Below are 17,621 nucleotides of genomic sequence, written 5' to 3'. Positions count from 1 at the left end.
ATCATGGCTGTCCTTCATCTTCTTTTATTTAATGTTATGAAGAAACATGATTTATAATGTAAAATGAAACCTGAATATTATAAAGGTAGGAGTTACAGTGATGTAATACTACTGAATAACTGGATGAAGGAAAAACTTCAGAGACTGAACACTAAAATACATGGTGCTAAAATAAAAATACCATACTCTTAATATTAAATTACATTAATTTATTATCGTATCAGCTACACCGTGTTTCTACAATGACTTTTATGTATGTATACTGTAACTTCTCTTTATGCTAAGTCTCCTAGTCCCACATTCTTAACAGTTATGGAGGCTCCCTAACATCTCTTCTTTACCAGTTTATTTTTATATCTGTTAATATCTTCATGTACATGGCCATGTGGAGAGGATGGAGGGTAAAAGACTGACGAAGAGAGTGTATGTGAGTGAGGTGGAGGGTGGAAGAGGGAGGGGGAGACCGAGGATGAGATGGAGGGATGGGGTGGAGAGGTATATGAGAGAGGGGGGTGTGAGTTGGGAGCAGGGCAGTGAAATGGCGGGGGACAGGGCGACTTGGAGGCGATTTGTTTGTGGCCACCCCAAACGGGATTGAGGCGTCTGGCAATAGATAGATAGATAGATAGACATGGATATTTTTGGCTGTCTGTTTCAAAACATAAAGGCACAACATACATTAGAATAATATGCCATAATGTGCAAATACAGTACATCACCACGGGAGAAGTGCTGGAAAGCCTTATCTGACGAGAACATGAGCCCATGAGATAACAGCATAAATCTGTATACTGTCCACACCAGTACAGGTATTACAACTTAAAATCTATAGCTGTTTGACTACTGAATTCCTTCTCAGCAAAAGAAATTTTTCTACTTTTGGTCTGAGTGAAATAATATATGATATACCAGTATTAGTCTATGGCACTGAATGCATTAATCAAGCACTAGTTCCTGGCCAAGAGTCTTGTCCTTTTGCAGCTTTTTCGTAGAGCTTAGAGGCAGAAGACAATGCTATGGCTCTACATCTATTCCATAACACTCCATTGTGACTAATTTCACATTGTATGGACATTCCACTGCTATACAGCATTCAAGATGGACAGATGGCAATTAAGATCAAGTTTGAGTAAAAAGAGTATGACTGTTAATCTTCTAATAAAACTTCCTTAAGGTGCACAAAATAACTTGCCTGTAGCCTGAATAAAATGCTGAGGTTTGACCATTACAGTCAAAGGTACTAAACTAAAGGCACATAACCCCAAAATATACTAGCTACATATATCACTGACTGATTACCTCAGCTTTATTATCATTATTTTGCTGTTGTGATGTTTCTGCTATATTGTGTATCTTAGGTCTTTGCATCTGTACTCAAGTTATTTTCTTCTGCTGTAGTGATGTTTCTGCTACCCCATGTGTCTTCAGGTCTCTTGTACAGCCAAACTGTGTCCAGGCCTTCTCCAAGGGTTGCCAGAGGTTGCCAGGAGGGCAGTGGAAATCGACAAGCTATTACTCGCCCATCACTGCTTAGCTCCCTCTGCAGCTTAGCCTCTAGGTCTGGCATCTGTGTGTAATGAGTGGGTACTGTTTGCATAAACTGGTTTACCTGGGAAAAATGCTAGCAATAAATACAATACTGAACAACCAGTCGCCATTTAGAATCTAGGTGTGCTGGCAAAATGCTGCGCTATGTGGAAGAAAGTTTGAAAGTTTCCGTTTCATGACTAACAAAAAAAGGAATTAAAAAAAAATATATATATATATATATATTGGATAATAAGGAACTTTCAGTGAAAAAAAAAAAGTTAATTCATCCACCCACTCATCAATCATCCAATCCTTTATTTTCCCATCAAGTGCATCGAGGCCTGGGGCTAGGCTAATCAGTCCTGACACTATTAACTGAGTGACCAGTTGCTTGCATAGGCATTATGTGAGCAATAAACCCCAACTACCCTTCAGATTTAACCTCTTACAAGTCACACCTGACATGAGTGACTCACCCACGTGACCCGCTATTGGTTATATGGTAACCACCCAACACAACAATCCTAGGTGACACAAAACCATTTAGGTTGGTATTCAGTGAAGAGCAACTTGAAGGTAGAACTACATCAAGTGACTGACTGGTGGGTGTGCCCAGCTACCATCATTCAACAACTTAATAATGAATAGCTTCAAGTGAGACTATGAATGAGAACTGCCTGTAGTTTCCTATTAACTCTGTGACTGTAAGAATCCTAGCTTCTTTCTCTAATTCTGCAACTGATTTGAGCTTTCCAGGACTCCTATGATCCATGAAACTGATGCACTAAAATTATTCTAGTACTATAGGTGGGGTGATGAGATGAGTACACTGGAGTTAATGTGTAGTGGGATAATTGATGGTGACCTTGTTTTAATGAAGTAATGGAACACTGTGGAGGAGTAGTAGTAGTACTTACAACCCCAGGCTCATCGGAACATGAACCTGGTTGACTGCTGGCTGAAGCTGCCCTTCTGCAGTCCACTGTCCTCCCTTTCCAGGGACAGGGAGGGTACTGAGAGACATTTTTATAACCAGGTAGCTCCACTGCCCAGTCATATTGGTGCCACCATAAGAAGGCAACCCTCTCCACCCCTCACTATGGAGTGGCTGGGGAGAACAATAATGGGTGGTGAAAGGCATCCCCCTCCACCCCTCACTATGGAGTGGCTGGGGAGAACAATAATGGGTGGTGAAAGGCATCCCCCTCCACCCCTCACTATGGAGTGGCTGGGGAGAACAATAATGGGCGGTGAAAGGCATCCCCCTCCACCCCTCACTATGGAGTGGCTGGGGAGAACAATAATGGGCAGTGACTGAAGAACTTGTGTCACAAAAGAAGGTTATGCATTATAGTTGCTTTCCTGGGTTACAGGAAACCATTAGACTTGTTGCTCTATGGAGAGTTGCCTGAAGTGGAAAAAGTAATAAAAAGTGACAGGAAGATAAGGGGGAAATAGGAAAAGAGGAGGGCAGACACAAAGATAGAATGATAAATGGGAAAAGAAGAAATAGGAAGAACCTCATCAATATAGTGGATGATGGTCACCATTGTCAACGGCCATGCCACGTTGAGTACACCGCTTCCCGTCCGATCAGCGAAGTTAAGCAACGTTGGGTCTGGTTAGTACTTGGATGGGTGACCGCCTGGGAACACCAGATGCTGTTGGCATCCCTACATGTCAAGTGGGGTTGGTGGAGGATCAGTGCCCCTCCCTGTAAAACAATTAACTCTAAGCCCTTGACCACCCCGTTTGGGATACATGGCGTCTGGCAATGGATGGATGGATGGTCACCATCACATACCACTGGATGGGGTGGAAAGGCATATGAATGAGGTGGTGTGAGGTGGAGAGAGGGCAGCCTGATGGTGGAGGACAAAATGACATGGCAGTGATTCATTGTGGCTACTCCTTCCGGGATTACAGCATCTGGCTCTACAGTAGATAGATGGCTTGACAGATATGCTATGGATATATTGTACAGAGGTGAAATGCATAAAATGGCTCTACAGTAGATAGATGGCTTGACAGATATGCTATGGATATATTGTACAGAGGTGAAATGCATAAAATTAAATGTTAAGAAATGCTGTAAACTACAAGCCCACAACAATATGCACCTAAAACAACTGGAGGGAACATAGCATTACTCACCATTTCCTCAACTCCAAATATAACGATGTTATGGAAGGCCGAGAGGTCTGTGTGCCAGAGGTCTGCGGTGGTGAATGAGGTTGTGGAGAAGACACCCCCTCGCCACGCAGCCCACCGGGAGTACCACACAAGCCACGGATTGAGCTCCACACCCGTAGCCCTCAGTCCTCTCTCACGTGCAGCTGCCACCACCTGAAAACAAAGCTGCCACTAAGATATGGTACAGTAAAAAATTTTCATCACTATCATCATCCACACCTCATTTCTCACTTAAAGGTGAGGTGAGGTAGGTTTGAGAGTGCCAGAAAAAAAAATGACATAAGGCGAAGTTAACAAAAAATCTGCCCAAGTGAATGTGCCACATTCTCATTCACTCATCATTCATGCCCCAGAATCTTGACTCCCCCTCCTTGGCAAAGACATTCACATACTACCTTGCCATATGTCAGTGATGTGTCTTAAATATAAAAACTTCTCAATCTTCATTCAAATCACTGCATTGTAACTACTACCCTTTATTATCCACAGATTTCCCACTAGTAAACAGAATAATCTGGAAGAAGCTTAAACAGAATCATAAAGTGTATGTCTGCAGTGTTTAACTCCTTCAGTCTGATGGCATCTATCTATCTATCTACTGCCAGGCACCTCAATCCCGAAAGGGGTGGCCACAAACAAATCGCCTCCATGTTGCCCTGTTCCCTGCCATTTCACTGCCCGGCTCCCAGCTCACCCCCCACCTCTCATATGCTTCTCCACTCCATTCCTCCATCTCATCCTTGGTGTCCCCCTCCCTCTCCCCCCCTCCACCTCACTCACATACGCTCTCCTCATCAGTCTCTCACTCTCCATCCTCTCCACAAGGCCAAACCACCTCAGTGTGTTTCTCCTAATGCTTCCTATCACATCCACATCCACACCACAATGCTCCTTCACTTCCTCATTTGTCGGTCTGTCTCTCCATGTGGCTCCATATGCTCCTCTCAACTAACTCACTGCCACTGCTCTCACTCTTGACTTCTGTCCCTCCAACAAGGTCCAAGCTTCACTTCTATACGTTAGAGTTGGTATCACAATACTGTCGTGTAGTAATTTTTTCACTTCAATGTTCATTTCCCTGTTTCTTATCACTGCTTTCAAGGAACCAGCAACCTTTCTTCCTTGTTGCAACCTTTCAAGTACTTCACCCTCTAAACTTCCATCCTTACTCATCACACTACCCAAGTACTTAAATACAATCACATTTTCCATTTCCTCCTCATCTAACCTCACTGTACATTCACTGACTTCACTTCCCTTGAAGACTATAACTTTACTCTTCCCTACATTCACCTTTAGATTCCGTTTCTTACACACATCCACCAAGCCTTGCAGCTCCCCTTCATCTTCACTTAACACAGTATCATCTGCAACAGTACAAGGAGTTTCCATACACTGCCCTTTCTCGTGAGGGCCACTCCAACATCCACTTCCATACCTTGTATCTCTTTTATAATCCAGTCTATAAACAGACTGAACAACCATGGAGACATGACACATCCCTCTTTCAATCCAACCTTCAAACAGAAAAATTCACTCAGTTCACCATCCGCATGCACTGCAGCCTTGGCACCCTCATACATACATCTTCATGGCATTAAACAACTTCCCATCTACTCCATATATTCTTAATACTTTCCACAGCCCCTGTCTATCTACCCTGCCATATGTTTTCTCCAGATCCACGAAAGCTGCATAAACTTCTTTCCCTTCCCTAGAAACTTTTCCAGTAAAGATGTAAGAATGAATATCTGATCTACACAACCTCTCCCCTTCCTAAAACCTCCCTGTTCTTCTCCAAATAATTCCTCTGTTATTTCCCTAACTCTGTCAATCAGCATCCTACCATCTACTTTTCCTATTACACTAAGAAGACAAATACCCCTATGATTACCACACACTCCTTTTTCCCCCTTTCTTTGTACAGGGGAATAATTATGCCTGACTTCCAATCCTCCGGGACTCTACCTTCCTCCCAGGCCAATCTGCACATCCTCCATATCCATTCTACTACTACTCTCTCTCCCCCATGCTTCACCATTTCACCACACACTCCATCAATTCCTGGGGCTTTCCACATTTTGACTTTCTTCATCGCTTCCATAACTTCCATCCTACTGATCTCTTCCTCTCTTCTAACATCCTTACACCTCCCAGCCATTCCCCAGCCACTTAAAAGTCTACTTGCATTACTTTCATTCTCTATGTTCAACAATTCCTTAAAGTGTTCTCTCCATCTGCTCACTTTTTCTCCTGTCCCCATTAGTAATCTACCATTTCTATCTTTCACTCCCCAACAAACTTCATTGACGTCCCGTCTAACTTTCTTTACCTCTTTCCAGAAGATATTCTTCCATTCCCTCCACATTACAGTCAAATTCCTTCCAAATTCCTCATCCACTCTCTTCTTACTCTCTCATACTAATCTTTTCACCTCTCTCTTCCTCTCTACATATAACTCTCTCTTAGTACTCTCATGTTCTTCCACTCCCCTGTTTCTCATCCACTTACTATATGGTTTCTTCTTTTGTGCCACAGCTTGTCTCACCTCTTCATTCCACCATGCTGTTCCCTGCATCCCCTTTTGTCTTCTCTTCACCCCACACACCATGTACATGCTGCACAGATTTCTTCTGCAAATATCTTGCACACACCTTCCCCATCCCCTAGCTGCTCCGATAAAAAAATACCAAGCCGCTCCTCCACTTCTCTCTTATATTCTGCCTTTTTTCCATCCTCTTGTAACCTTTCCGCCCTCCTTTTAAGAACTACTTCCTCCTGTCCTTCCCTTTGTCTAGTTCTCCATTTCATTTGGACCTTGATTCTCACCACCACCAAGTGGTGGTCAGAAAGTCCACTCTCCCAACCTCTATATGCTCTTGCATCCATTACACACCTTCTCATCCTATCATCCACACACATATAATCAATCATTGCCTTCCATTCATTCAAGTCACCACCCACCCTTCTCATCATTCGTCACATATACGTATGGATCATTTTGTGTCTGAAGAGGGTATTGGCTATCACCAACCCCCTCCCAGCACAAATGTTCACTAAAGCACTGCCATTCTCATCCATCTTTGCAGGCACACCCCACACACCAACTACTCCATCCACTTTCACATTCCCTATTTTCCATTCATACCTCCAATCAAAAACACTTTCTCATCCTTTTCAAACTTTTCCATGCACACTTCCACATTTGTCTCTCACTCTGTTTGTACGATCTTGCGTTGGCACATACATACACACAATCACCCACATTTGTAGTCCAACTTTCAATCTTACCCAAACAATCCTTGAGCCAGCTGATCCATACTCTCTTATATTCTCCTTCCATCTCTTGCTCACAACATACACACTCCTTCTTTTGCCTCTCATTTTCACCCACTCCTGTGCATATACCCCATCCATACTCCCATTCTCACCTTCCCATTTAGTTTCAGTTAATCCACATACATCCCCTTTAGCACCCTCCAGCACCTGGACAGTCTCTCTCTTTCACCTCATCATTTGCACCCCTTACATTCCATGTTACAAATCATTCCATGTCCTTTGTACAATCCTTAGTCGTCACCTTTTGGTCAGTCCTGGTCCGAGGCTTCTTGTCTGTACAGTATTTTTAGTTGTTTTCCGGACAGGGGCACTAACCCTCCGCCAACCCACTTGTTATGTAGGGAACATGTGTTGGTTGGTTATGAGGTTACACCCCAGCATTGTAAATGCTTTCCTGGTTTACAAGAAATCATTTGGCTTGCCACTCAATGTAGAGCTACCCTAAAAACAAAGTATCTCTACACTAAGTGGGTGGATGATGGGCACCCCCACCTACTACATACTGTATATACACTTTTTTTGGCTCATTTCTGCTACCTCCAGATTTTATTCTGGTGAAGGGTGACATTCTGAACTGGAGAAGTTTCATATGACCCTCAGAATCCTTTTCACTACAAGAGGTTCTTCCTAGGCTGAATATGGTTTTCTGGTACTAGCAAGAATAAAATAAAAAAGACATCCTAGGGTAGCAGTAACAGCTAGAACAGTAGTAGTAACCAGATGCAACCATAGGTTCATCTGGATATGGGCTCAGTTGACTGCTGGGGCACAGGGATGGAACTGAGAGATATTTGTATAATTAGCCAGAGAAGCCACTCAGTTACAGTATATTGATTCCACCACACAAGGACATCCTTCTTCAGCATCCATCATCATAGTGAAGGGATTAAATTAGGATTACTTGTAAACAAGACATAACCCATACTATAAACTCACTATCCTGCCATCGCCACTGCCAAGATCAATCAGCGTGCCAGAGCGTCCTCGCAACGCATGAAGGACGTTCCTCACTTGCTCTGTTGTGGCAGGAACATATGGCAGACACACCTGAGCAAACAAAAGAAAATCACTGATATGTATAAAAATTCTCAGCACCAACTCATAGCCATCCTAATTATGTGGTTCCTCTGATTAAGTCACTTTCAGAACAACAGTGGAGTTGTTGGTGCAGCCTTAGGCTCATCTGAAACTTGAATTTTGTACCCTGCCCTTTCTATAGCAGACCACTATCCTCCTTTCGAGGGACAGTGAAGCTGCTGAGGTATTGGAACTCCTTGGTTATATCAGTGCCACCATATGAAGGATTCCCTCCCATATGAGTAACAAGGGACTGGCTGCCTACATTTTCAAGCCTCTTCCCTATTTTCAGAGCATATATTCATTTTTCTTCCCAAATCTTCATTTAGCCATTCATTTTTCTTCTTTGTCAATTAATAATTTTACATACCTCAAATACAATACATTCCGACATCTTTCAACTGAACTTCTTCTTTGCTTTCATTCCATCCACTTCTCTTTTGCTGCATCCTCTACTTCCATATCCAGTCATACTGTTCACAACTATTTCGACAGCACCACTAGTTCACTTTATTTCTCTATCCATCTATAGCCAGATGCCTTAATCCCATAAGGGGTGACCACAAAAGAATTGCTTCCATGTCACTCTGTCCTTCACCAACATGGTGTCCTTTCTCCAACTCATATCTCCCTTTCTCATATACCTCTCCATCCCATCCCTCCATCTTGGTATCAGTATCTCCCACCACCTAGTCAATCTATTATTCTCCATACTCTCCACATGACCAAACCAGTTCAAAGTATTTAGTTAGACAGTATTATGAAACATGCACTTACCTTCCTAAGAGCTGGTGCAACAAAAGGTGCTGCAATAACACTGAGAACCACAGCTGCACCACCTGTCACACCTACAAGCGCTAGTCCCACATTCCGCCCACTTCTGCTTGCCTTCCGTTCACTCTCTCTGTTGTATGGTTAAGTGATCATTGTTGTATTATACATCAGAACATCTACTATGGAGTATTGTACATATTGCATTGTATTAATCAAACATTATCAAAAAAAAAAAATAAATAAATAAATAATCCATCTATCTATTGCCAGACACCATGAACTTGTGAAGGGTGGCCACAAACAAAAAAGACAAAAAATAAAAAAAAATATAAAAATTAATAAATAAGTTAGTGGTAGGTGGTGGCAACCATCATCCACTCACTTGATGTAGTGCTGCCTACTTCTTCCTTAGCCTTTATCATTCTTTTTCCATGCCTGCCCTCCTCTCTTCTTATTTTTCCCATCTTTCCTGTCGCTTCTTATTGCTTTTTTATCCTTTAAAGGTAGCTTTACATTGAGTGACAAACCTAATGGTTAGCCAAGAAACCATTTACAACGCTGGGTGGTAACCATATAACCAAACCATACATGCTCCCTACATGTCAGCAAGTGGGTTGGTGGAGGGTTAGTGCCCCTCCCCGTAAAATAAATAACTCAAAGTCAAATGGCCACCCCTTACGGGATTATGGCATCTGGTAATAGATAGATAGATAGAATAAATAAATAAGTACGGTACAGTTATCCCTTTAAGCAATTTCAACTTTATCACTTTAAGTTATCTACAAATGAGTAAACCAGCACAAAATACTCAAGTTTAAGATGTATTCTGGGATGACTTAACAAAACCTGCTCTTAAATAATGTGAAAATGGCTACACTTTAAACAGGCACAGGAATACCCCGATATCTGGGGCCCCTGTAACCAAAAACTCGCTACGCCAAACAAAAGACATTGGGGAACATTCTCACAATCCAAACAGCTGCCGATTTGCTAGTCCGAACACTCCGCCGCTCCCTAGGTTTGAAACGCATGCGTCCAAATGCGGATGTGGTGTTGCACACAGCTCTCCCTGTCTTCCCTCCATCCCCTTGCTTTTCCCCCCATTCCCAACCCTCTCAGCACTAGCTGAGCAAAAATGGCTGTCTGTCTCCTCACCGAATGGTCAAAGTTACTTGGCTAGCCTCTTGAGCCACATGCTGGTGATAGACTCTAACCCACTGGCTGAGCAAAAATGGCAGTTGCCTCCTCATCAAACAGTCAAAGTTGCCCAGCCGGCCTCTTGAGCTGAGTGCTGATAATACAACCTAACCTACCAGCTGAGCAAAAATGGCCACCCGCCTCCCTAGTGAATGGTGAAAGTAGCCTGGCTGGCCTCTCGAGCTGTGAGCTGGTAAAAGAACCTAATCTGCCAGCTGAGCAAAAATGGCCATCTGCCTCCCTACCGAGTGGTCAAGTCGCTTGGCTGGCTGGTATAGACTAAGTCAGCGCTGCCAGGCATGTCCCTCTCCCCGTTCCCCTGTCCTCCCCCACCCCCACTAGCACACTGCCTGCCTGGCCTGTGCTTGTCCACACTCGCTGTCTGTTGCCCCGAACGTATCTCAGCATCGAACCTCCCAACGCCTCACCTTCCTGCATATTGAAGTTTGATGTCCCAGTTTTTAGCAATAGTATTGTTTATGAGGATAATAACATTACCTACGGTGTTTCTGTGTTGGTCTCTACTGATTAAGGTATATGAGAGTTTGGGTTTGAGCCTGGAATGCATCTCTGGCTTTTTGTCAGTAAATTATGGGGAAAATTGCTTCAGTATCTGGCAACTCGTTGTCTGAACACTACCACCGGTACACAACACCGCCAGATATCAGGGTATGCCTGTACATTCTAATGTCTGGTGATGTTCGGGGGCACTAAAGTGGGTTTCAGGAAAATTATTTGGCTAAATTTTGGCTGTGGGGACCTTTATAGATGGATTTTCTTAATTTGCAGATATTCCCTTTGTGGGTAAGTCTGTTCCCAAGCACTTGTGAAAAACAAGGAATGACTGTACAGGCAAATGTCATTATAAGTTCGTGATGTGTTCCAAAATACAGTATCACATCAGGATGTGTTCCAAAATATCACACCTTCCATACAAATGGTCTATCTATCTATCTATTGCCAGACGCCATAATCCCGTATGGGGTGGCCATTTGACTCTGAGTTATTTGTTTTACAGGGAGGGGCACTAACCCTCCACCAACCCACTTGACACGTAGGGAGCACGTATGATTTGGTTATATGGTTACCACCCAGCATTGTAAATAGTTTCTTGGCTTACAGGAAACTATTTGGCTTGTCACTCAATGTAAAGCCACCTGTAACGGAAAGAAAAGCATTAAGTAGTGACAGGAAAGATGGGAGAAATATGAAGAGAGGAGGGCAGGCACAGAAAAAGAATGATAAAGGCTAAGGAAGAAGTAGGCAGCACTACATCAAGTCAGTGGTTGATGGTCGCCACCACCTACCTACAACTGGTACAGTATTGTAAATTTTGGGAAACAGGGAAATCAATTTGAGGACAGCAATGGAACTGTGCTGGCACTTTTTCTTTGATTTACTAAATACTGTACAGTACTGCTACTGTATTAAGAGCAGGAAATAATGGCAAAAATGGTATGGTAATTTATAAAATGAAGACTTGGTTATTATACTGGTACCGGAGTGGGACACCTTCACGAAATGGGATCAAACCAGGTGGCTCTACTGCCTGGTTGTACAAACATCACTCAACTCCCTCCCTATCCCCCCTAAAAGAAGGATGGTGGGCTACAGGAGGGGGGCAACTTCAGCATGCAGTCCACCATATCATGTTCAGATGGGTCTACTACTACTGGCTACAGTACCGTAAAACACCCTAACTTCGGACATTTTTTAAATGTGTTTTAATGAATAACTCTGTGTAAAATGGTGCAATTTTATCCCTGTTGGTGTCATGTGGTAGCCAGGGACAGTACCTACTGAATCCATATAATAAAAAAAATTAGCCACGTTAAACTAGTGTGTTTCTTTTTTTTATTTTCAAGTGTCCGAAGTTAGGAACAAATTTCCTAACTTCGGACAGCTCTTCCAAACTTGGGAAACCCATGTATTTGCCCTTTAAACATAAGAATGGTTAATAGCACCTACCTCTGGACAAACTGTCCAAACATTGGACACTTTAGAAGTTTTTTAAAAAATGTAAAAAAAAAATACTGGGCACTCATGGCCCACGTTAAACATACATAAAGAGAAATAGCCAAAAATATCTTCTTTTTTGAGCTCATAAATTGAGATCACATTAAGATGCATCATATCACAAAGTACCGTAGTGAGGTATTCTGGCCATAAATATAACTAAAAACTATTCAGAAACTTTTTCAGACAAAAAATTATATAAAAATGCAATGCACATACCCCAAACTGTAAGAGGAACTGGCCTCTTATTCCTAAACAAAACTTCTCTTAATTATCAAGTAGCTACCTCACTGACTTAACAAATGCATACTGAAATAACATAATATAATGTTAAACACGTCTTACTGGTTCTAATGACACCCACATACCCACTAACACGCACACAAATCAACAGACACATGCACACACAGGCACATGTTATGATGGCACCATGGAATGTATTAATGAGCTACACACTTTGGTCTTATACACACACACACACAGAAACAAACATCCCAAATAGGCCTGTGGTTGTAAACTCACACACAAACACACACACACACACAAACACCTACAGTCTGTATTTTCCAGTAATTTGTCTGTCCGAATTTAGGAATTTATTCTGTAAAATAAAGCAATATTTATTAAAAGTCACAACATGATTATCTATCTATCTATAGCCCGACGCCCTAATCCTGCAAAAGGGTGGCCACAGACAAAACGCCTCCAAGTCGCTCTGTCACCCACCATTTGACTACCCTCCCCCCCAGTTCACTCCCCCCTCCCTCATATACCTCTCAACTCCATCCCTCCACCTCATCCTCGGTCTTCCCCTCCCTCTCCCTCCCTCCACCTCACCTACAAACACCCTCTTAGTTAGTCTTTCATTCTCCATTCTCTCCACATGTCCAAACCACCTAAGTGTATTTCTCCTAATCTTCTCAACCACATTCACATCCACCCCACAACATTCTTTCACTTCATTCATCAACCTGTCCCTCCATGTCACTTCACATGCTCCTCTCAAGTAACTCATTTCCACTGCTCTCACTACTGACTTGTTCCCCTCTTGCAAGGTCCATGCTTTGCTTCCATACGTCAGGGTAGGGATCACAATACTGTCATGCAGTGACTTCTTAACTTCCATACTCACCTCCCCATTTCTCATCACTGCTTTCAGTGAACCAACAACCTACCTTCCCTGCTGTACCCTTTCATGCACCTCAAGCAAGATTATGCTTGTACAGTATATATTTTATAACAGTTTACTTCCCAGTACTTACAACACTTTTCCACATATAATCATACTAATCACATTCTTACAATTGAAACTGTTTGTTCTGTGTGAACAAGTTTCGTAGGATTAAAAAATGCCAATTCTTTTTCCATTTGATTAATAAATTTTTTCACCCACACATATTCAAGTTAGTTTAATAGGACTTATACATAATAATCTTTGAAGATTACCCTACCTACCCATATTATTTTTTGCAAATATCGCACTCTTTTCCAATAAACGAATTATTACATTTTTTGGCAAAATGTCCAAAGTTTGGGCGCCGTCCGAAGTTATGGTGTTTTATGGTACTGCACTCACGACTAACAAATACAGTAAGCTAGAGTGCTGTACCGTACTGTACTGTCTTGGACATCGATAAGAAAACATGTCTGTCTATCTATTGCCAGACATCTTAATCCCGTAAGGGGCGGCCACAACAAACTGCCTCCACGTCACCCTGCCCCCTGTCATTTCATTGTCCTGCTCCCAGCTCACACCCTCCTCTCTCATATACCTCTCCACTCCATCCCTCCATCTCATCCTTGGTCTCCCCCTCCCTCTCCCCCCCTCCACCTCACTCACATACACTCTCCTCATCAGTCTCTCATTCTCCAGCCTCTCCACATGGCCAAACCACCTCAGTGTGTTTCTCCTAATGTTTCCTATCACACCCACATCCACACCACAATGCACCTTCACTTCCTCCTTTGTCAGTCTGTCTCGCCATGTGACTCCACATGCTCCTTCCAAATAGCTAACTCACGTCCACTACTCTCACTCTTCATTTGTGTCCCTCCAACAAGGTCTAAGTTTCACTTCCATATGTTAAGAGTTGGTATCACAATACTGTCATGTGGTAACTTTTTCACTTCCATGCTCATGTAACTTTGTGAAGTGGAATAACATATGATACAATAGACCCATGCTGTATCAAAGTAATTCGGGGGATGCCTTCTTTGATAAAGCCAAAAATTCAGTAAATATGGTCCCCCCCCCCAGGTGGGAATTCAGACACATGACTGAAAAGAAGTGACACCAATAGCATATTTTAATGCTGTAAATGAAAGCTATAACCATGTTACACTAATTTGGCCCATAATTTTCCCATCTCGAAGCTTAATTATCATAGCATTTCCTCCTGACTGCAGTACTATATTACTATAATCTGTTATTACAACTCACTGGTCATGATGGAAAGAGGGCAATTTCATGGCATGTTGGGATAAAAAGGGTAGAAAACACATGTATTGTACACTGTACCACCCCATTTACCGACTCTAATTTGTTACAGCCGAGAAAAGTTTGATGGACTCAGAGGTCCTCGATACATCCAAAATCCATTATATCTAGGTTTGATATAGTGTGGGTCTATTGTAGAAAGGCAAGCCATAATTACCGTATATACACAAAATACAAAACAAACAAAATTCAGCACAATAAATCATACGTACTGCAGCTGTGTAAGCTCCATTGCTGTTTCTGGTTTAGTTGGCTTTTCTTGTACCGACAGTTTATGCAGAGCAGTGCATCTGGGAATGTTTACTGGTACTGCTTGTCTTACATCTTTATTTTGTAACAGCTATGCTTAGTTTGAATAAATAACACTGACAGTCCTGGAAAGCTTTAAAATTAGGTATTATGGTTAAACTAATGTGCAGTAGCTACAAGCCCTGACTTTAAGTGACTATCAAAATCAGTAACAGCTATTCCCCTAAATATCAAAATTTTCCAAAGCTTTTTTATTCTGACCGGTACTATAGTCGTGGCACACGAGTCTGAGGTTGTCATTATCGTACCCTGGCAACCTATCATTCAAAATGTGCGTCCGATTTTGTATCATATTATTATGAATGAGTATATTATACACAAATATTATTATACATGAACACATTATGTACGAATCACATGCATCTCATATTATACACGAAATCAGATGCACTTTTGAATGCTAGGTTGCAACAACCTCTGAGTCACGCGCCGTGACTATAGTATGGTATTTCAGAGATGGGGAACTGCATTGTAATACAGGTATGCTCCAACAAAAGAAATATATATTCATACACAAGCTGCTTTTACTGTTAAGATAGCTACTGTAGTTCTGGTTCAACTAGAACCCTCTTCAATATGTGGGTATAATTTCTTACATCTTCAACTCATCACGACAAAAACCACAGCCCTGATTTACAAGCATCCTTATGATTGATTCTCTCTCACAGTTCAGATTTGGATTGTGGGAAGAAGAGGAAACTCTTACCCTTCCCTATCCTGTATAAAAACACAAATCTTAATTACAAAAGAGCATTGACCTGTTATTTTTGCAGTATTTTACATTCATGCCTCTTGGCTAAGAAGATTACCAGTAAGTTAATTAGCTAGGACTGTTAGGTTAGTTCAGGTAGATTAGGTTTGTTATGTTAGAAAAATCCGTTGGAGTAACCTATTTTGTCCAAAACTGCAAATTTACTGTTAACCTGTAAATTTGTTAGAAAATTTGGTAAAGGCTATTCCTCCAGTTTGTTTTTTGCATTTTTCTGGCTATTTTCAGGGTGGTAAAGGGATTAATCCTCAAGCTAGACCTCGTCAGATCATATAGCCCTGCAAGGGTTACAGGAGAGCGCTGCCCCTCCCAGCACGGCATCCACCGGGTGGGGCGCGAACTCGCAACCTCACGATTACGAGCCCGACACCTTACCACCGAGCTACCGCGCTCCCCCTCAGGGTGGTAAATTGCCTTTTCCTGCTGATTTTATCATCACATTCCTCAAGCCATACGTGCTCCCTACATGTCAAGTGGGTTGGTGGTGGGTTAGTGCCCCTCCCTGTAAAACAAATAACTCAGGGTCAAATGGCCACCCCATATGGGATTATGGCGTCTGGCAATAGATTCCTTAAGCCATATCAACAAATGTTTGTCTTGCTTAATGTACTCAAAAGTGAAGTTGGGAAACTTCCCAGCTGGATGCAAGGTTAAGTTAGGTTAGATTAAATTATTAGGTACAGTTAGGCTTGGTAAGGCTAGAATTAGTTAAACATTTACGTTAGGGCAGTCCCTTCAACTGCGTCCGCCATTAAAGCTAACGAGTCAAACAACTTCACACAGCGGAACATAGCTATAAATAATGGGGAAACAGATTCCAAATGAAATGTTTATTTACCTTCCCAAAAATAATCAGAAAAATATAACAGTTTATCAGAAAGACGAACTGATTTGGTAAGGTGGTTCTAATGGTTCAAATAAGGTGCACATCAGAAATTCAAGCCTTAATCCCATGGTATGCTGGCTCTATTACTTGGGTTAGGTAAGATTCGAAAGTGCTTATAGTTAACTCAACTGAAATTGAGGGTCTTCCCCTTGACACTAAGGGAAACTTATATGCTTCATGTGGGTGAAAATGTAATACAGTACTTTATGTTGCCGAAGGAGGCCTGGGGGAGGACGAGCATGTCAGGTTATGTTAAAAAAAAAGAAAAAAAAAAAGACAAACTACAAAAATTCAATCAACACAGGCAACTGCTGAACACACATCATCCCTGTATTATTTTACCGACTACAGGTATTGAGTTAATACAGGTATACAATAGTTGGTGACTGGCTACTACGGTACTTATGTTCCGCAAAAATCATTAGTCCACAACATCTACCAAGTATTTTTTTTCCCATCACCCTTTGAATCCTTCCCATTCATTTCTACGTCAAAGGTAAGCTATTCAAATAGTAACTGAAGACTTGAAATACCAAAAACAAAGTGATTGCGATTGAAGCAAAGGCGTTTGTTTACATCAGTCAGTGTTGCCAGAGCGGACAGGCCTCCTCTCCGTCTCCGAAGTCGGAATCCTCGTGAAATCGTCTTTAGATTTCTACCAGAATTGAATTGAAATATTTATTGTTGTTAAAGGTTTTCACCAGTTTTTCAGCATCGCTGACAGATTGAGTTCTTGTCGGGCGTTATCATATCAGTCCAAACTCCCAAGTCCAGGCAAGATGTGGTTGAAAAAAAGTCCATCCATCCATCATCCAATCCTACGTTGCCCCATGAGGAGGCTAGGCAAGTTGGTCCTGACATTTAAGATGAGAATTAAAAAAAAAAAAAGTATAAAAAAAAAGAGGATGGTGGGTGCGCTAGGCTCATTCTTAAACAGATGGAAAAAGCTGTATTTCGCAGTCTTCTTCAGAGTAATATTTTTCTTCTAGCTGTGACCCCGTAATATTCTTTTAATGCTACTGATGCAACACAAG

The 17,621-nt window shown here is 42.0% G+C and overlaps 1 protein-coding gene and 1 non-coding gene across 4 annotated transcripts; one reads left to right on the top strand and one right to left on the bottom strand.

Moving 5' to 3' along the window:
• Window positions 1-235: 235 nt before the first annotated feature.
• LOC145402547 (ATP synthase subunit C lysine N-methyltransferase) lies at window positions 236-17,199 on the bottom strand. 3 transcript variants are annotated; one of them, XM_080274553.1, is made up of 6 exons: window positions 17,164-17,199; window positions 14,836-14,997; window positions 8,917-9,043; window positions 7,999-8,109; window positions 3,685-3,876; window positions 236-1,567 (listed from the first exon to the last, which is right to left on the bottom strand). In XM_080274553.1, exons 2-6 carry the CDS (start codon window positions 14,853-14,855, stop codon window positions 1,355-1,357), a joined length of 663 nt encoding a protein of 220 aa, XP_080130679.1. In that variant the 5' UTR covers window positions 14,856-14,997; window positions 17,164-17,199; the 3' UTR covers window positions 236-1,354. The 3 variants fall into 3 exon arrangements, with proteins under 3 accessions (XP_080130679.1, XP_080130678.1, XP_080130677.1); XM_080274552.1 differs by having other exon boundaries at window positions 14,836-15,005; window positions 17,164-17,185; XM_080274551.1 differs by lacking the exon at window positions 17,164-17,199 and adding an exon at window positions 17,121-17,161 and having other exon boundaries at window positions 14,836-15,005.
• On the top strand, window positions 3,082-3,200 carry LOC145402731 (5S ribosomal RNA). Its single transcript, XR_013897849.1, has one exon. It is a non-coding gene; the product is annotated as a 5S ribosomal RNA (ribosomal RNA).
• Window positions 17,200-17,621: the final 422 nt, after the last annotated feature.

Source organism: Coenobita brevimanus, chromosome 58 (assembly GCF_032717465.1).
Source record: "Coenobita brevimanus isolate Jiangsu-jjx chromosome 58, ASM3271746v2, whole genome shotgun sequence".
NCBI lineage: Eukaryota > Metazoa > Arthropoda > Malacostraca > Decapoda > Coenobitidae > Coenobita > Coenobita brevimanus.
This window is presented reverse-complemented; position numbering and strand designations above follow the sequence as displayed.

What these genes read in the sequence shown, in the direction of transcription:
- LOC145402547 (XM_080274553.1), bottom strand. Translation starts at nt 14,855, where the DNA reads ATGGAGCTTACACAGCTGCA. An exon ending in GCAGTGGCGATGGCAGGATA is followed by an intron (nt 3,877 to 7,998) that starts GTGAGTTTATAG and finishes CTTTGTTTTCAG; the next exon opens with GTGGTGGCAGCTGCACGTGA. An exon ending in TATTTGGAGTTGAGGAAATG is followed by an intron (nt 1,568 to 3,684) that starts GTGAGTAATGCT and finishes CATTACACACAG; the next exon opens with ATGCCAGACCTAGAGGCTAA.